The sequence below is a fragment of the Mytilus galloprovincialis genome, chromosome 4 (genome assembly GCF_965363235.1).
Source record: "Mytilus galloprovincialis chromosome 4, xbMytGall1.hap1.1, whole genome shotgun sequence".
Taxonomy (NCBI): Eukaryota; Metazoa; Mollusca; class Bivalvia; order Mytilida; family Mytilidae; genus Mytilus; species Mytilus galloprovincialis.
The window spans coordinates 63,461,902-63,483,353 of NC_134841.1; the positions used below are offsets into that span (position 1 = coordinate 63,461,902).

At 30.5% G+C, this 21,452-nt stretch overlaps 1 protein-coding gene across 1 annotated transcript in view; it reads left to right on the forward strand.

Moving 5' to 3' along the window:
- Window positions 1–21,452, forward strand: part of LOC143072677 (A disintegrin and metalloproteinase with thrombospondin motifs 6-like) — a 53,167-nt gene that overhangs the window by 13,608 nt on the left and 18,107 nt on the right. The window contains exons 2-9 of the mRNA XM_076247747.1: window positions 1,574–1,944; window positions 7,341–7,518; window positions 8,126–8,310; window positions 13,868–13,951; window positions 16,766–16,890; window positions 17,586–17,735; window positions 18,668–18,817; window positions 19,185–19,341. Coding sequence (XP_076103862.1) covers window positions 1,574–1,944; window positions 7,341–7,518; window positions 8,126–8,310; window positions 13,868–13,951; window positions 16,766–16,890; window positions 17,586–17,735; window positions 18,668–18,817; window positions 19,185–19,341 — 1,400 coding nt within the window. The remainder of the gene's footprint in view (window positions 1–1,573; window positions 1,945–7,340; window positions 7,519–8,125; window positions 8,311–13,867; window positions 13,952–16,765; window positions 16,891–17,585; window positions 17,736–18,667; window positions 18,818–19,184; window positions 19,342–21,452) is intronic.

The following is a 21,452-nucleotide window of genomic DNA, read 5'->3' on the forward strand; positions in this document are numbered from 1 at the left end:
GTCTTTGTAAAAATCAGGCAATTTCAAGGTAAAAATAAAAACATGGTCAGAAAAAACCCACCGAGCTAATCATGCTATTTAATACTAACCACCATCCTGAGTTAAAAATTATTAGTCTTTTGTTTGTGTATGTCTGGTAATATCAAATATCTGTTTAGAAAATTGGTTAGAATGATAGCAAATTACAGAGTTGTCTCCCCTTATTTGTTAATTTCTAGTGCATTTCAACCAAATTTTATCTTCTATTAACAGAACAGAAAACGGAAATGAATGTTATTTTTGTGCATAACTACATATTATGAACTAAAATCAAAGTCAAATTGGGTGGGGTTTTTTGGTCATGTTTTCACCACTGCCTGATTCTTAGGCAGACTGGCACTTAAATACGTAGAAAAGGAAGTTTAAATGGGCGGTATAATGAGTATGCACTATGCACTATTTTGAATAATGTATACTTTATTGAACTAATCTCCGATCAACGAGCGATACTGTTCCATTGTTAAACGTTATCCGCCGAGAAGGCGTGAAGTCTCTTAATCTAATGGTTCCTTGACGAGAAAAGCGAGACAAGAAAATGTAAAAACATAGATTTGACGTGTTTAAATCGAAAAGCGATTAAAAAATAATAACATTAATTATTTAGTTTAATTCAATCCACTTTGTTGTGATAAATGTTACAAAAATAGTTTTATTTCCATATATATTTGAATTGAATATAACCATATACATATAAGTAATTTATAATATACATAAACATTTCCATGTGAATGTCAAAAGGTCAGAGCAGGACAGCAGTAAATGTTAAATCAGTGTTTGTGTATACGTCGGAAAGCTTTTGATCACTGACAAGATCAGTCTGGTTAGTGTACGCCTCCCCTTTTGTATTGAATTCAGTTGTCAGTGCCCATGACATGATGATATTATTCACGTTATTTCCAGTTGCATCTGACATTTGTCTGGACTGTATAATCTAAATTTGTCTGGACTGTAAAATCCAAAATGTTTATACAATGGTTTCTTTAGTTTTTTTTTTGTTTTGTCTAGCCAAACTTGTCCTTGAATCCAATAACATCGGCTTTCCTAATCAGCCTTCAACCATATTGTTTTTATATGATCATAAGTCTATAAGGAATTTCAATAGAACTGTTTTAAGGGAAACAGTCTTAATAAGTCATACTGTGAGATTCTGACAACGGAAATTATTATCGTCGTAGTAGAGAATATTACATGGCGTAATTATTATCGAATTTATTGGTCAATTTTCGTTTATCTCTTCTGTTTTTATTTTTAAGTGTTCACATTTCATATTGCCCTTCTGTCCACCCCACCCCGTCCCGAAAAAATGGAAAAAGGGGAAAAGATCTAGCTGTTACAACTACGTTTTAACTGTGGACACACCATTCTGAAACAAAAGTTTATATATCACGCTAGTCTTAAAAATGTGATTTTGAGAATCGTCAAGTTAAATCTCAAACCAGCACACAATTTAGTCACCTTGTATATAAACCTACGTATACAATAAGAACAAATGTACTAGTAAAACAATAATAACATGTTTGTATTTGTATTCCAGCGTCATTTGTTGCAGACCTAGACCAATATGAGATATCTATTCCAAGCAGAGTGAGCAGCTATGGTATACACATATCATATTCATTAGAGCCTCATTCTGGCCGTGAAAAACGGAGTCATCAAAGACAGAAAAAGCTAAAAGACAGCATTCATTATAAAATCAACATTGATAAATCAGATGTGATTTTAAAACTTGAACCAAATCATAAATTTATAAGTCCGTCCCTTTTAATAGAAAGAAGGACTAATTCTTATAAAAATGTGACAGATTCAGTGTTCAGACGGTACGGGGACCGTTCATTGTGTCATTTTACGGGACAAATTGTAGGAGACAGTTCCAGTAAAGTAGCATTAGAAACATGTAATGGATTGGTAAGTATATAGCTATTTATTTTGATAACTTTAGTTTAAATATATTTTGTATACCGAATTTAGGCAAATTAGAAGACACACAAGTAATTTAAACTGAGAAGTACTATAGACAGCTTAGACCATTCGGTCACCAGAGGCCAATGTTACATTATAAGCATCCAACTATCCACAGTGTTTCTATTGTCTGGTGCTACTTCAAAAATGGCTCGTCATCGCTTCTTGTCACGTCGACTAAGAGTAAAACGATCGACGCAACTATTAGAGAAAGAAAACTGTAGATGTTGTCTCATTTGCCTACACAATTTCTTATTTAAAAAAATCAATGATAGTTTTAAACGCAGTGTACACAGACAATTTTAGTTGTGAAAGGTTGAAAATACCACCTATTTGACAGGTGGTTAAACTCTTATCCGGAACTCCATTAATCCAGTTTAAAGCTGCATACCAAAGGTCTTAAATTACAAGTAATTCGTTAATAACAATGCTTGTATTACAAGAGGTCTGACCAATTTTTCATCAGATCACGATACAATCTTGCACTTAGCAAAGTATTCAATTATATTACAATAGAAACCGATATTTCATCTCTGGGGAGGGTATTTTTTAAAACTCTTTGCATATTGTGATGTCTTAAGGGAAGAATGCATCTAAAAGGGTTAATTGCTTTCCGATAAAGTTGTATGAAATCATTTTCTGATGGCCTATTTTAACCCTTTGTAGTCTAGATGAAAATTGATTCGGACTTGTAATTGCAATCGTCGGGTGATAAAATATAATCTATGTATGTCATTTTTATATAAGAAATAAATATTTATTCAGTAATCAGTTTTTATTGACAATCAAATGAAGTAATATGATTTATCGTTTATATACTTTAAAACACTTAATATATATTTTTTTCTTTTGAAGACTATTTATTCTCTTAAAAATAGATTTTAAATATATTTTTTAGACCTAGTGCACTTTCATCTATCAGTCATACTATATAAAAGTAATCGACTAGAACAAAACATGATACATAACATGTCTCTTGAAAGTATTTGAAAAATTAAAGATTGACAAGAAATTCGTGAAATAGTTTATATCGTATCTGTCATGATGTCAAAGCGACCAGTCACCTTGTTCATCTTTCATAGCAACCAACAGTATCATGTGTTTATAATTCTTTTAAATATTGGTAAACAGAATGTTACGATGTACGCATTTCTATTTTTTTTCATTATTGTCCTTTTTATATTTCAATCTTGTCTTTTAATATTTTTTTCTTGTCCCTTTTTAACATTTCATTCTTGTCCTTCTTAATTTTCTTCTTGTCCTATTCATGTTTTCTTTTTATCCTTTTGTTTGCTCAAAGAAAGCGCTGTCAAAATGTGATACGGTCTTATGCTTTTAAAGGGGTTGTTTAACTAGACATATTTTAGACACATAAGCGAATACTTTGAATGTAAATAAACATGAAAGTCATTACTGTATTTTTACAGTTAATGGCACATAATTTTTTTTTTATCACTGCTTCACCGTTGCATAAGTTACTATATCTCTTCTCTTGTAAATAAACAAAATCAAATCAGTGCTGTAAAGATATGCTTATTATTGCCGGATTGAACATACAATGATAAGCAATTAAATAAAATCAGACAATTTGCGTAATCTCTCACCTTATTTAAATACAATTTTGTATATTTTATCACAAGTCAAACATTCCATGACCGTACTAACTATCATTTGTCTACTTTAAAAGAACAAAACCGACAAAAGTTTCCTTCAAAGGACTATATGTTTTACCTTTCCAGTTAGCACAAGATATGACGGATATCATAGATTATCACAACAACAATTTAAAACTTAATGACTTATATTAAAAAAATGTTTGACCACCCCTCTTGATCAGGATCGATATGTTGAATAGCTTAAATGCAGTCCCATACATGTACACAACATAAGGCCTCGCACGATATAGCCTTATTGTGCTAATGCGGCATAATCACCAATCAAACCATATTACCACACGTTACCAGATATCAGTCTGTGTAAGGCAACCGATATCATGCTAATTTTATTCCAACCTATATATCCAATTTATAGTATATGTAACTGAATGGTACAAAACTATAATAATATAGGTCAGACCTTACAACAAAAAGGTGACTTTTGTACAAATACAAAACGAAAAAAGATCAAAAGAAGTATTTAAATCGTTTCTTTCATGGTGTAAATATCAAACGTTATTGAGGTCCGTAAATTGAGCATAAAGTGTCTACCCAGTTTAACCTTTCAGGTGCAATTTTTATGAGCACTAGCTAACAAGTTGCTTGATATCTATATTACTCGAATGTTTAAGGATAATAGAATATAGTAAGTTTCCTTGTGAGGTACTTAACATTAATATATTGAACGCTACGTTAATTACAAATATATGTTCCTTTTATGGACTATTTTTCATCAATGTATTTACACAAATTACCCATCAGTTGTAAGCGATATCAAGATGATTTAAGATTGCTTAATGCGGTGCAAAAAAATAAATATACAGACATAACTAATTCCGACCATAACTCCGTTATTACACAATTTTATGTTATATTATATATATATGTTTATGATTGATTGATGGTTGCTTACGTCCAGCAGCAAATAGTTCAAGCCTGTTCAGGACGATTGTTGTTTGCTTAAATTCCAGTGGCAAACATTTCATGCATTTTCAGGACATTATTATATTGTTTTTTATTGTTGTATCTTAACGTCCAGTGGTAATCATTTCATGCATGTTCAGGACGATCTTCTGAGGTATTATTGATTGTTGTTTGCTAAACGTCCAGTGGCAAATATTTCATGTATGTTCAGGACGATCTTCTGTTGTAGTACTGATTTTTTGGTTGCTTAACGTCCAGTGGCAAATATTTCATGCATGTTCAGGACAATCTTCTTTAATTTGTATTATTGATTTTAATAGTTGATTAACGTCCAGTGGCAAGCATTTCATGCATATTCAGGACGATCTTCTATTGCATTATTGATTGTTGGTTACTGAACGTCCAGTGGCAAACATGTCATGGCATGTTTGGGACGATCTTCTGATGTATGTTTTCCTTAAGCATTTGTCTTTGATATATTACCTTGGTTAATACAATACTGTTCATACAACTTATAACATGCATAACATAGACTTGAATTTGGCTACACAGAGTGTGATACGATTTTTTTTCACAATCAAAAGAAATCTAGTATTTTCCCTTTTATCAGAGGAAGTAATCAAATGTCTTTAAGAAAAATGTTTTTGGGCGTTTAGTAGTTTTGAAATCATGTTCCCCGCCTGTTATATATTATTAAAGATTAGAACTGAAGTCTTAGGTGGTCTTCCATCACTTTTTATCACTAATATGCACACTTTATTAAGGCGATCCATGTTATCAAGTGCTGTTAGATTGTTGTTAACAAGTTAATCTGAACGATTAGCATCCTTTTTGGTTTCAAATTATAATCCTTACAATTTGCGCTTAAAATCAGCAATGGGAAATTTAAAATAATTTAATTGGATTTTTCTGCCATGATGTGACACTGCTTTAGATTAATTTAAGAGCTGCAGTTTCCTTTCATTTTTATACTCGTTGATCTAGTCTCTACATGTCTACTAAATGCTGATTAAAGTTCCTGTTTCCTGCCAAACTAGATTTGCACATCAATAGTGTTCTTATTTCATTACTATACTGATTTATGTATGATTTGTATAGTAAGACTGCTATACCACTGAATCATCGGCCTTGAATTTATTAAGACTAACAATGCCTTTTGCCGGTTTGATTAAATTAGGATTGATTATGATACGTCAATGGGACAAAACCCAACGACAAAAATACAGTAAAAAACCACAAACAGGTATACTTCTTATCATCCAATACCATCGTCTGCTTAATGTTCAGTGGCAACTATTTCACGGATATTCAAACCGATATTTTAGTACTAACAGTACTCCTAACTTACTATTCAAGAATTAATTTCACAAATACTGACATAACGTTATGCTGTGCCGGCAACTTGACTGACCACAAGTGCCTGTGACTTGAACCCACCATGTTGAAAAGGACCATGTATAAGGAAGAACAAAATTTATTTGGTGGCCACTTTTAATGGGGGATTCAATATAAATACGCATATATTTTCTAATGTCTTGTATGTGTCAAACAGGGATAACAGCATGCGAACCAAACATAAAGTTTTTTTTTTTGGTCTATCTACGGATTATAAGAAATTCTTACCCGTATGACATTTTAATACTATAATTTTCCGCCAATGAAAGTGAAAGTGAAACTAGATAACATACAGCCAAAATGAAAATTTAATTGTAAGATATTCTTCATCAGTTTGTCTATTACAAATCAAATGGGAAGAGGAGAAAAGAGGACTTTGAAAATGAAAAAGTCTCGTCCAGTGAGAATTACTTGCCCAAAATAGGGCGAAAACGAATATTATTCACCACAATTTGGGACAAAAAGCAGTTATTCACCTTCTGCCAGTGCCTAGCAACAATCTACATTACCTTACAATCAAATCTGAAGTGGAACAAACATATAGACAACATAGTATCAAATGAGCACAGATTACTCGGTTTTCTAAAAAGACATTTAAAAATTACAAACACAGAAACAAAATCAAGAGCATACCAGGCACTAGTAAGACCCTAACTGGAATATAGTTGTAGTGTCTGGGATCCCCATATGAAAGAACAACAGATACAATTAGAAAAGGTAGAGACACGCTGCTCGTTATGTACACAACAACTACGATTACACGAGCAGTGTCACAAACATGCTAAATCAGTTGAAATGGCCACCAGTGCACTAGCTGAGAGACGCTTAAAAACTAGACTTATTTTATTTTATAAAGTAATACATTGTCTAGTAGCCATTCCATCGCATATTATTGAACAAACAGACAGCAGAACAAGACAAAATCATACTCAGACATACAGACACATACAAATGGTCATACTTCCCGCAAACAATTATTCAATGGAATTTACTACCACAAACTGTAATTGAAACCACCACTGTTGACAGCTTTAGAGATCGGCTAACACCAGCTTTTCTCTCTAGCTTCAAATAAACAAATTCAAACAAAACATGTACATATATTTTTAAGCACAATCTGTAAATACAAACACTCCAATTGTTATAAAATATTTTTATAAATTTTGTATAAATTTTTGTCAATCACGCATGCGCAACAACATGTATTCTTCAGTATTGAAGCCTTGTTGACCTTAAAGAAGAAGAAGAAGAAGAAAATGAAATTTCCCTCCATAAAAAATACTCCTGCCCTTTCTTGTTAAAGTTTGTGATTAGGTCTGTTTTATAGGTCAATGATATTTGAACTAACAATTATCATTTTCATTTCAGCGTGGATTTGTACATAGCAGTAGTGTAGCTTATTTCATAGAGCCAGTATTAGGCCACAGTAATACAAGTAATGGACATCCTCATATTGTATATAATTCTTCATCGCTACCATTTAAATTCCAAAATACTCGTGATCATTCTACTCAGGAAAAAATCACAGTGCCCTGTGATGCTAAAGGTAAATATAACGGTCAGTAAAACACATTTTCAAAGTTAAAAATCTGTTTTATTATCATTTTTGAGGGTGGTGCTGTGGATACCTTCATGAAAAATAACTAAAAAAATCTTCAAGACTTGCCAAATGATAAAAATTGTAATTTTTGATGCATAATGTACATTATAAGTACAGTAGTTGTTGTTTGTTCATGTTATTTCTAAGTTCTTCTCATTTCTCGTTTTTTATATAGATTAGACCGTTGGTTTTCCCCTTTGAATGGTTTTACACTAGTAATTTTGGGGCCCTTTATAGCTTGTTGTTCAGTGTGAGCCAAGGCTCTGTGTAGAAGGCCGTAAATTGACCTATAATGGTTTACTTTTACAAATTGTTATTTTGTAACGATAAAAAAAATGATTTTGACGAATCATGTTGGGTTCTTTCCAAAATTAACGATAACAGATAATTATTTTAGACCTCAGTATTTGAAAATTACCTTTTGATGCCTGACCATAAAGGGCATTCCTCCCCTCATTTATAGTAAAGGGAAATTAAACTAAAAGATCATGTACATCTTTTTTTTGCCATGGAAACTTCCAAAGATATTTTATTTGGAATTGTTTCTTTTCAGATAATCAAGATGAAATCCAAAGGGAAAGGTGGGAACAACATGGAAGGACTAGACGATCCACACGTAAACGTCGATCAATATCAGTGGAACACAATGTGGAGGCTATGGTTGTGGTGGATCCAATGATGATGGATTACTATAAGAATGAAGATGTCACTAATTATGTTCTTACAATCATGAATATGGTAAATTGATCTTTATACTACCACTGCTGTGGATTCATTGTTATTCTTTGGGTGATACCAATTTTCATGGATTTTGTGGATACATGGGTACAGGTGAACTAAGAATTTAAATGTTCAATGAATTACACTTTTTCTATAGGCTTGTATTTATTAAGACATTGACAAAACCACAAAATCAAATATCCATAACTATAGGTTAGTGTACTGCCCTCAAAAATGAGCAAAATTCAAACTGTCATCTATAAAGGGTTTCTGCATGAAAAGTGTGAAACAATTCATACTTATTCAATCTCAAACAATGAAACTATAAACAAACCAAAAAATCTGTTACAATACTTGTAAAAAAATCATCTACACATGTTTGCTCGGGTAGGTGTTAAATTGATAAGGACTATGTATGTACCAGTCTTTGAACATTAATTTTATCTCCCTTCATTTGCATGACAAATAGACTATTTTCATATTCAATAATGACTATTATTTTTCAGTCAAGTAAGAGCAACCTAAAGAAGTAAAATGTAGTTTATAATGACCTACCACAGTGTAGGTTGCCTGTTAAAACTTCTGGACTATAAAAAATTGAATATAATGTCACAGTACCCTAATTGCAACGAGTAATCAAATTGCACCTATTCATCATATAAGCTGCAAAAATCTTACACAAGTTTTCTTTGAGCCTAAACATAGCTAAAAATATTTAAATATACACAAAACAGTTACAGTAAAAATCAACAGATGAAACATTCACTTGAAAAAGTAAATCAACGGAAACGTCACCATGCAATTTTCTTTAAAAGTCATCTTTTGAAAATGAGCAAATTAAATATGTTACAAGCATCCATTTTAAAAAAAAATGAATAGTAAGCATGGACTAATGTCAAGTTATTCTAAATAGTTGAAGAAATGGAACAAAAACGTCTGTTATTCAATTGTTTAGGGTGTGAGTTTTAGCATGGATGCAATTTGGGTATTCCTCATTACAGAATCGTATATCGTTTGGAGGTCGGTTCAAACTCATTTTTCTATGATTCAATATGAATTCAAACTTGAAGTGGTGTAACTATATAGTAAATAAGGATACATCTTCAAAATAAGCACAGAATGGAAACTTTTGTCAAGATCATAAAAAACATAAGTGGAAAAACTGTCAAAATATGTGCAATTTGGGTACCCTCACGTTACTATTTGTATAAGATAGATTCAACTATCAAAAAGAAAAAAGAAAAGAATGAAGATTGAGTGTACATGATTATTGGCAGCTTTATACTACCTGTGGCATTTACTTCATGCATAATTAGTGCACTGAAGAAATGTAGCAGTAGGGAGGGAACAAATATTTCATTTTTTAATTTTTTTTTACAAAATATTTTCAATAATCGAAAACACACCAGCCTAACTGTATGACATCCAAGTTCCAACCATTTTATGAAAACTGATAAACATTTCTTATCCAAACTTTATCTTTCTACATGGAAATAAATTACTAAATAATTATACAAATTTCCATATTTTTTATTCATTAGAATTTTGTAATGCAAAACCATGCTGTTAAAATGCATTTAAAGAATGCAAATGATATCATTCTGTAATGTTGACATTTCACAAATTTAATGAAAAAATGCAACAACTGCATAACTTTCTGCCACCATAATGTGTATTTATTTGCTTGATAATTTTATATCTGTAGATCTTCGTCAAACAGAAAGACACCTGTATTGTTACATTAATTTACGATAGTTCAACTGTAAAAAACATACATAACATTATTAACCGACATTCAGTTCAAAATGCATAAAATAAATCTTAGAAAATGTAGTTCTTCAAATAAAAATAGAAATTTTTGGAAGAATAGATACTGAGTTGATCTGAACGTTATGTTCCAGACAGTTCAATTTTCCCCTTTAATACCTACTGATAAAATTATAATAAATATAAATTTGAAGCTCGATAAAATTGACATTTAATACTTCTCAGTATTTTTATAATACTATTATATTTTATAGAGGATAAGATAAGTAATAAATGAGTCATTAGGTGTTAATTTAGTCTACCTTTGTCTGGAAAGTTGGTTTTAATTCACTGCCAAGTGATGAAAAATGTAAGAAAAGGATTAAATAATAAATCAGTTTGCTGATACATATAGTTTTCTTCAATACTGAATGTACCAAGTCACGATAATTGTTTCTTTTTCATTTGTTCCTAAAATCTAAAGTTTGATTTTGTCAGTTTTTATGGAAAATACCTCGGAGTTTGCATTTTTGTTAAATATATATTTTCATGTAACTATAAGTATCAATTATTTTTAAGTTACAGACCAAAACCTCTAATAATAGATCCTAATAATCTTGCTTTATTATGATTTTGACTATATTTAAAGTTTCATTGATATCTTATCCTTAGTTGATAATTTTACTGGCTATAATAGATGTTCCTTTGGAATTGTGCAAAAGAATGAAATTATTATCTTCCTGACCTTATTTTGACCTTGCTCAGTTTGGAGGTCATGTAATTCCATTTATTTACACCTTGACTTATGAGACTTTATGATCCAGTCAAATATTTTCTTCAATCTCTTAAAAACCACAGTTTAATGTAATAATTATTAACTGAGTCATGAAGTCCAAATCTCACTTGGTTAAGATGAAAAATGAAAGTCTTTGTAAAACATGGGAGGTCAATAGGTCCAAAACCCATTTTGGAAAGCCTTAAGGTAGTAATATTGGTATATGGTGTGTACTTAAAGCTGCTATATTTGGACTCTGTTGGATAGTTTGTCAAATATTGGCAATCACAAGAAATTTCCTTATATTTGTGCAGAATAGGGAGGCTTGAATTCATAATTTTTTCTCCCCAAGTTACACAGAAAGGGTTAAACATGCAGTTTATTTGAAAAGTCTACCCAGTCCCTGATGTGATTTGAGTATCAAATGTTGACTTGTATCCAAATTTTCAGGTTGTTTACAACTTCCTTTTCATAATTCATATAATTATCGCCAAAATTGTGCGATATCAGAATTATATGAAAGATAAGAATAAAAATTTCAAATGAACTTACTATTGTATAAAACATCAACCTGTCATTTTAAACAATTTTTTTTTATCTACAGGGTTTGGATTATCTAAAACTATTTGTACTGCTATATCAATATATTAAAGTGAAGTAATGAAAATGTTTAGAGTTAATTAATTGGATTTTTTTTCTCAAAAAAGCTTAGATTAAAGATTTGTTTGATTTCTGTTTTGATTATGTTTGCTTAGACCTAGAAAGTACTCGACACCCCTTACTACTGCCATTTTTATTCACTATCTATCAGTTTGCTCCTTTTGCAATTGGCAGTATCCATAATGTCAACATTCAAAAGTTCTATTTTCAATACATAAACATCGCTTTAACTATAAGCACTGAACATAATTACATGAATGTAAAATTAATCAGCATAAAGAAAGTGCAGTTGTTCCTCTTCCCAATATTAGTGAACCGAAATAAAATATGGGATCATAATTACCGTGTTTTCACTTAATTAGTTGTTTTATCAGCAATGGAACTTCTATGGTTTATTATTTTTTGTTACTTTCGCTTTTATTTTTAAATGAATTCGTCACAACATAGCAAGTGTAAACTGCTGCTCTGTCAATTAAAGATGCCGACTTTAACTTGCTCTTGATAATCAGCCAGATCTAAGCGTCAGCTGGGAATTAATTTTACCGATATCGTAACACTTGATGATAATAAAACAGATGTATTATATAAGACGGTAATCTGCAGTGAAACTTGACATGTTTTGTTACAATTTTGCGCAAGAATGGTACATGTCATTTCCGTATTTTTAAAGAAAATTACGTGATTGATGCCAATAAATACTTGTTTTTTAAATCAATTGCATTGATATTTTTTGTTTTTTTTAAGAGATGTTGATTAGAATTCAATTTTTTATCAATTTTTTGTAATATTTTTATTTTGAAATAGTTTCCATATGATTGTTTTTGTTTGTTATGAATTTTATATCATTTATCATAAAAAATGGAATTGAATATACAGATGCACAAAAATGATTAATTGTTATGATTTTTAGGGTGGTCTCTGTGGTGAACAAATATTTTTCATATTTCATAATACTTTTTTAGCTCACCTGGCCCAAAGGGCCAAGTGAGCTTATGCCATCACTTGCCACTTAATTGGTAATTTTAAGGAAATTTTGCAGTTTTTGGTCATTATCTTGAATATTATTATAGATAAAGATAAATTGTAAACAGCAAAAATGATCAGCAAAGTAAGATCTACAAATAAGTTAATATGACCAAAATTGTCAATTGACCCCTTCAGGGGTTATTGTCCTTTAATGACAATTTTTCACAATTTGTTCATCATATTTGCTAACTTTAAAAAATCTTCTCTTCTAAAACTACTCAACCAAATTCAACCAAACTTCAACTGAATGATCAGTAGGGTGTATAAAATAAAGTTTGTGGTTTTATTTTCTATTTCGTCAAAAAACATGGGTGTCATGGCTAAAAATAGAACACAGGGTAAAATGCAGTTTTTCAAGAATCTTCTCCTCTGAAACTACTAGGCCAAATACTTCCAAACTTAAACTGAATGTTCCTTAGGGTATCTAGTTTATAAATTGTATCCGAAGTTTTGATCTATCAACAAACATGGTCGCCATTGCTAAAAATAGAACATAGGGGTCAAATGCAGTTTTTGGCTTATATCTCAAAAACTAAATCAGTAAGAGCAAAAGTGACAGGGAGTCAAAGTGATGAAAAGGTCAAGATCTATCTGCTATGTAATTTTCAGGCTATTTGAACAACCTATTGTTGGGTAAATGTCAGATATAGTTATTTTTTTTTTTTACATTTTATTCTAGTGTGTAGTTTTCTTTTTCATACCCAATACTCTCTTTCTGTCAATTGACCCCTTAAAGAGTTATTGCCCTTTAAGGACAATTTTACACAATTTAAAAAGAAAAAAAATACAATGAAATTGGACACTCAATCTCTTAATCGAAAGAAATGCCAAAAAATCAAGGTGAGCGATTCAGGCTCTTGAGAGCCTCTTGTTTTATAAACAAATAATATAAAGAAGTTAGAAACCTGCAGGTAGTTTTAACAATTAGAAGTCTTATTGTCCCCAATCTGCTGCTCTGCTAAGCATGCATTGATTCTTTTTCTCGAGAATTGATTTTCCAAAATTCCGTACTATTTTGATCTTCCTATAAATATAAAAATAGATGTGGTATGATTGCCAATGAGACATCTCTCCACTAGAGATCAAGTAACATGGTAGTTATAAGGTCACTGTACAGCCTTCGACAAATGAGCAAAACCCATACCGCATAGTCAGCTATAAAAGCCCAAAAATGACATGAGAAAAAGAATTAAAACCAGAAAACATATGGTCGTATTATCATATGTACTTGACAAGTTTTAATTATCTCTAGGTCTAGGCTCCAACCCTACCGCACAGCTAACAACATTATAATATGCTTGATTATTAAAATAAATTATATATGATTAAAGAATTTTATTTTTAACAGATTTTTTTTTTTACTTTCAGGTAGTCAGTTTATTCCATGATGCCTCTTTAGGAAATGCTATTAATATAGTTCTAGTCAGGCTGGTTCTGCTAGAGGAACACCAGGTATACAATAATATGTAACTGGTTTCTGAATATAGAACTATTGGACAAAATGAACATACAAAAAGATACAAGTTTTAAGCTATAATTTTGTACCTAAAATGCATGTTTATTCTATCAAAGACTCATCAATGACGCTGGAATCTGAAACGTTTAAAGACCAAACAAAGTACAAAGTTGCATAAGGGTAAAAAATTTCGAAAGATTTAGCCAATTCAGTTAAAAAGGTTGAATTTCCACCCTTACTAGTTGTCTGATAATTCCTGCTCTTGATAAAGTTTATACTCTACAAATAGTACCTTGTCACTTAGTATCCTAATATTGTATGTACTATATATCTATTTGAAGTATATGAGTATAGGTGTCAACTATTTAAAGTATAGCAATAAATCAGATATCAATATGGTGACAATTCCACTTGACATTTTATAACGACGCCAGACTAATCCTTGGTCAATAAATTAGATCACTTAAAACACCAAATTTTAACAACAAAGATAACAATTTTAAAAGACACAAATGAAACAACTTGAAGGTGAAATTTTTGTTCGGGAAATACCTTAAAATTTTGTATTTTTTACCTGATAAAAATGGATAGGTGTTATGTAATATCCTTAAGAAAACCATAATTCAAAAAGGTTAACATTTTGTTTAAGCATAATGATTTAAGCACGTTTTGGTGTAACATTTATTTTTAGTTCTTTAATGTTTTTCGTGAATTGATTTATATTGCAATGTATCTTAGTAGTAAGCTATTGTCGAAGGTAAAAGGTTTACATTTTGCCATCACCAATCACTAATGTTCCACATTTCTAGAGGGCACCTATACAATTGAAAAACTATAAAAGAAATTGGTGTATCCTTTGATATTATGAAGAAAAAAGAACAACAAATCTACAAAACTTAAAATTTCTATAAAAGATCAAGGTTATATATATTGACAAGTTTTAGTTAAATTTCTGCAATAAAAAATGAAATTTGGAAAAAAAATCGTAACTGTCATGATCAGCTATATTGATATAAAAAATCGGACATTTATCAGAAAGACGAGGTTTACCATGGCTTTGGACATTGACAAATAAAATTTATTTTGGGTTTAAACAATTGTGCATACTCAGTTCAACTTTTCAATAAATTTAGACTATTTTTATATAGATTAGACCATTGGTTTTCCTGTTTGAATGGTTATACACTAGTAATTTTTGAGGCCCTTTCAGGCTTGCTGTTCGGTGTGAGCCAAGGCTCTGTGTTGAAGACTGTACTTTGACCTATAATGGTTTACTTTTATAAATTGTTACTTGGATGGAGAGTTGTCTCATTTGCACTCATACCACCTCTTCCTATATCTATTAAGAGAAAAAAAGGAGAAACACATGAACACATGAAGGAAAATTGTCAAAAAAGAAGTACAAGAGTATGTAACCTTCAAATGTCCACTAATGTAAATTAAGAATATCCATACATTTCTCAAAATATTAGATTTATTTGTACAAGGCTTAGAAACAGGTAGTAGGCGATAGCATTTCTATCCTTTTTTCAGCCTAATACAAATAATTTGATATTTTAAGACAATGTGTGGTTGTTCTCTTTATACTATGACACTTATGACTTCCAAATGAAATATTTGGGGTAAAAATCAACAGTGTTTGAAATGACAAAGTAAAATTCCCTACACTTGCATTGTTAAATGACTTTACAAAAACACATTATCTAAGTCGTAAAAAAGGCTTTATATACAACAGTTGCAGTATAAGGTTGTTTAGAGGCAAAGTTGATAGACAGTTTAAAGAGTCCATGAATTATAATTTTAGTAATAAAACCTTTTCAGTAAGTTGGCATATATATCCCCATTAAACATTTGAAAAGGAGAGTGTTCATTTCCTGGTATTATTTCATATGTTAAAGCAGGAACATTTACTGTAAATTCAGAAATTATTGCGAGGTTTTTATTATTGCGAAAAATATGACAGAGTTGTAAAGGTAATAATTTAAACTCGCATTTTGAAATATTTTATATGAATTAAACAGGATTTTTCTCAAAATCGTAAAAATAAGCCTGAAATGACAATTTCACAAAATCACAATAATTTCTGAATTTACAGATTATTGATATACTGTTCCCAGGTTAAAGATTATAAAAATGCATGGAAAAAACTGTCTACTGGTGTAAATTAAGGGTATAAGATAATATTACTGAATAGAACATCAATGTTTCTGCAAATAGGATTACAAAAATTCGCAAAAATATTAACTGGTCCACATGAGTAATTTTCTCAAAAGAAAGGGAGTTTTAATGGATTTTGTTTCATTGAGGTGTTTCCTTTGAAACTAGGTTGTGAGATACTTGTTTTGATTATGTCTGGCAGTTATGTCTGAATTAATTCTTTAAAGCCATGTGATCAATTTTATGGAAATGATTTTGGTAAATATTTTTTTAGGAAACCAAATTACATTGATTGAAGTGAAAAATGTATTCATTTAGTAAGAACAAAAATAAGCTTATCAAAGATACCAGGCTTTAAATTTTTTACATAAGAAGGGTGTTTCATCTACATCAGACTCATAAATAACTCTTGAATGGACAAATTTAACAGGCTTAATTAAAGTATGATGTTAAGGAGCATTGAGGACCAACACACAATTTCAGGGGGGGGGGGAAATGTAATGTAAATGTCTTTGTAAAAATGATTATTATTTAATTGACAGGAAGATCTAGTCATTACCCATGTTGAGGAGCATTGAGGACCAACACATAATTTCAGGGGGGGAAATGTAATGTAAATGTCTTTGTAAAAATGATTATTATTTAATTGACAGGAAGAACTAGTCATTACCCATCATGCCGACAAATCGTTGAGAAGTTTCTGTAAATGGCAGATGAACATGAACTTTAAAGATGATGACCATCCAAACCACCATGACATAGCTATACTGCTTACTAAGTAAGATTTGAGGAAATTAGATTGGAATGAATGTCAGATGATCTAGACAGATTATTGAACTGACATTCATCTACTATTTATGTCCTGGTTATATATATAAACAAGTCTAAATTAAAAAAATAATGTTGAAACCTATGTTTGCGTTTGATTGTAGGCATGCACATAAAACAAATTTCTTGGTAGAGGGGTCTAAATACAGCAAAAACAAGATTTTCCAAAAGACCTTAAAATTAACAACCCATAAGTATATAATTTATAAAAAAAAAAGTTGTATCCTCCCATTATACATGTGTATACTTAGATCCTCAGTGCATTTTGTTCATTGCTTTTTCTCTTATAGTTATCAAACAACAATCTTTTTTGTTAAGACTGTGCCTTCTTTTTACAAAATTTCTTACCAATATTCAATGTCATTTATAATTTCGACTGGAGCTTTGTAAAAATGTGGCAGTTGTTGGAATTTAAACTTCTGAATTTGAATAAAGTAACTTCACCTTATTAAAACTTTTCCAAATTATATGAAAATAGATATAATTAATAAATAAATATTGAATATTTGTGTAGGAAATTTTACTCCAGTTATTTCACATAATACAAAACTGATACTATAGAATAAACTATTTGTATACAAATTTCTAATGAAGGCAAAGAAATCTTGTATTAAAGATATAATTGAAAATTGTTATATTTTGTAGGAAGGATATATGTTCCCGAATGAATGAACCCTGTAGTACTTTAGGGTTATCTATGATGTCGGGCATGTGTCAGCCTCATCGTAGCTGTAATATCAACGAAGATACAGGGCTGGCCATGGCTTTTACTGTAGCTCATGAACTTGGACACAAGTAAGACATTTTTGAGGTTCTGTAAATGTATCAAAAGGTTTTTAACTCTAGCTCAAGAACTTAGGCAAAAGAAGGAATATTTAATGTCATTTTCTGGAAATGTACAGTATAAAAAAATTATGAAAAAAGGAGATGTGGGATATATGTTGACGCAACAGTAACATAACAACAGAGAAAAACCCCAAAAGATGTGTCAAAGTCATCATACCGCCTTGAATAATATATAAGTGATAAGATATAGTGTGTTTAGCTCCTAGTCTGCTTAAGGATGATTACATTTCAGTTAAGACCTTATCAAAACAAAGAATAGCTGTAACATATCTTTAAATTTATTTTCTAATAATTTGGTTAGCTTGCTTGCTGGCTGTGTCTGTAGGACTAGACTACTCTGAAAGGAGGGTAGTATAGTTTACCTTATAATTATTTCTTGGTTCAGCTAATTATAACAAGCCCACTAGCCAAAGATATTACCTTTACCTACACATTCCAGGCATTTTGCTGTAAATTATAAATGTGCTGACATGATTATAGAAATAGAACAGAAACTATAATGATATTTGTAATTTTTATTTTAGGGTTCAGGTAAATTCCAAATTCAACTTTCATCCATATACTCTTGAGATTCAATGTTGACAATATAGCAGTTTATTATACATAAAAAAATAAAACTTTTTAAACAGCTCAATGTTTTTTTTAGAAAAAAACACATAAGATTTAGTTAGAATTTGATAAATATTGATGAGATAAAAAAAATTCAAATGAACTTTAAAGATACAAAACACTAAAAAAACAAATAAAAAATTCTCTGTAGGGATTAGAAAAATTACTGTCTATAACTGATAAGTTCAAAATAGTAATTTAAAAATAAACATATGACCTTCAAAGAAAAAATAAATCTGATAGCTGCTGATGAATTGAAATGTTTTCTTCAGCTTTGGAATGAAGCATGATGGCTTACATAACAGCTGTGAAATGAAGGACGAAGATGATTTTATGTACGTTATGTCATCACATCTCCTGGTCGCGTCACCAAACATGAAATGGTCAAAATGCAGTAAAAAAGAAATTACAAAATTTGTAGAGTAAGTTTTTACTACAAGAACTGTATTGGTCTCTCAAAGCAATATTGGTATGAATATAAACTTTAAATATTGTTTTCTCTGCTTCAGAGGGCCTTGCATTGGTATGAATGCTTTACCTGCTGTATAAGGCAGACATGAAATTATGATCTAGATCCTTGCTGCTACTTGATATGTACCTAAATATTATTTAATACACTTTTAGTCTATGAGAAGAATCAGCTTTGTTTCTTGAAATTTAAAGGAATGCTTAGAACAGAATCTTCTTATGCATGTATACTTTCATAGTCCAAAGGACATTTTTTTTCAGTAAAAGTACCCTTTTTTGGTGTATATAAAGAGCATTTATATATATAATCGTATGTTTCAGTCGTGGATGGGGATATTGTTTGAATGATGACCCAGGAAATTTAGGAGAGGACTCATTTAACTATCCAGTATTACCCCCTGGGACCATGTATGATGCTGACCATCAGTGTAGATTAATGTATGGACCAGGTGCAGCTTTATGTGAAGGCATGAAACGGGTAGGTTTGAAGATTTAACTTTCCTTTGAGCTTTTAGAGAATAAGTGCAAGTATATGTACAAGAAAAAATCAAATAGCACAACTTAAGATATACCAAAAAAAAAAACCAGTCATAAATAAAATTGAGAAAGGAAATGGTGAATATGTCAAAGCGACAACCACCCCACCATAGAGCAAACAACAGTATGAGTAACTGATAATGTCCTCATACCTCTTGATTATTGTTTTTTTTTCCATTGGAGTACAACTAGGTATGATTACAATGGTTTCGTTAGTTTTCCTGTAATGCTAATTTCTTGGATTTAATGGGCAATAGCTAGCTTTTTTAAAAAATGTTTGGTTGAAATTCTTAAACTATGTTTTAAAGTGTACTCAGAAATAATAAAATAATGCACAATGATAAATAGCTATATATGACGTTTAAAAAAATCAATAATGTGACATAAATATTCTTTCATTTTACTTTGAACTAACATGAAAAAAACTATATTTTATAAAAAAAATGAAAAATTCTATTTGTGAATTTTGGATGATATCCATAAAATAAGGGGCAGATAACCAAAGTGCAAAATGTTGTATCGACTTATCAATAATTTTCTTTCTTCAAAAATACAATTTGAATATTATGCTATGCTTATAATCCATTATAGTCTGACACTAATGGACATAAAACATTAAACAAGCAACAAACAATCAATTAATTAAATCATCCAGTTTCACAAGAACATTTTCTTGATTTTTTTTTATCAAAATTAACATGTTATGTGTAACTGTTTGTGAACCCAGGGTATATATCATACGTTGCATTACAAAAAAAATATAGTTAATATTAAACAGAATCCATATAGACAGCTTTGAAGATTTTTATACGCCCGTCAAAATTTTGACGGGACGTATTATGGTATACAAATGTCCGGTGTCCGTCCGTCTGTCCGTCTGTCCGTCCGTCCGTCCGTCTGTCCGGCGTAAACATGTCGCACCGTAACTTGAGAACGACTTATCCAAATTTCATGAAACTTAATATAGTTGTTTCTTATGATGGTCAAATGATCTGTATACTTTTTGGTGAAAATAAGATTTAAACTTTTTGAGTTACGGCACTTTATAACTAAAACAGGGGTGTGTTTTTTCACATGTCGCACTGTATCTCAAAAATGATTCTTGATTATGACTTAAAACTTTAAACACTTCTTAGTTATATTAATCTCAATATCTGTATACTTTTTGGTGATGATTCAAAATTTCATTTTTAAGTTATTGAGTATTTTGTAAAAAAGGGGGAGGGTTTTTTTACATGTCGCGCCATATCTCAAAAACTATTTATGATTATTGCTTAAAACTTTATATGTGTCTTTGTTATATTAATATCAATATCTGTATACTTTTTGGTGATGATTCAAAATTTCATTTTTGAGTTATTAGTATTTTGTAAAAAAGGGGGAGGTTTTTTTTTACATGTCGTGCTGTATCTCAAAAATGATTTATGATTATTGCTTAAAACTTTACACACTTCTTTGTTCTATTAATCTAAAGATCTGTATACTTTTTGGTGATTATTCAAAATTTTATTTTTGAGTTATTGAGTATTTTGTAAAACAGAGGAGGGTTTTTTACATGTCGCGCCTTATCTCAAAAATAAGTTATGATTATTGCTTAAAACTTTACACACTTCTTTGATATATTAATCTAAAGATCTGTATACTTTTTGGTTTTGATTCAAAATTTTATTTTGGTAATATTTAGTTTTTGTAAAAAAAAAACAGGGTGGGGGGTTTCACATGTCCCGCCGTGTCTCTAAAACAATATATGGTTATTGCTTAAAACTTTCTAATAAACTATTTATGATTATTGCATAAGACTTCCACATAAGACGTCGGGCGTATCATGCGCTCATGGCGCAGCTGTTTATTGTATTTGTAGGAATATTTTGATACAAGGATTACTGTTTCTTTGAATAGAATAATTCTGCACATGTGTTTTAAAAGTTATAAAAGATTATGTCATATTTTATTATTCCAAAAATACATTTTGAATATAAACAGTTACATAAACAATTACCAACTAATTTACTGAAAACAAACTTTAAGATTTATACTCAATAAACAAAACCA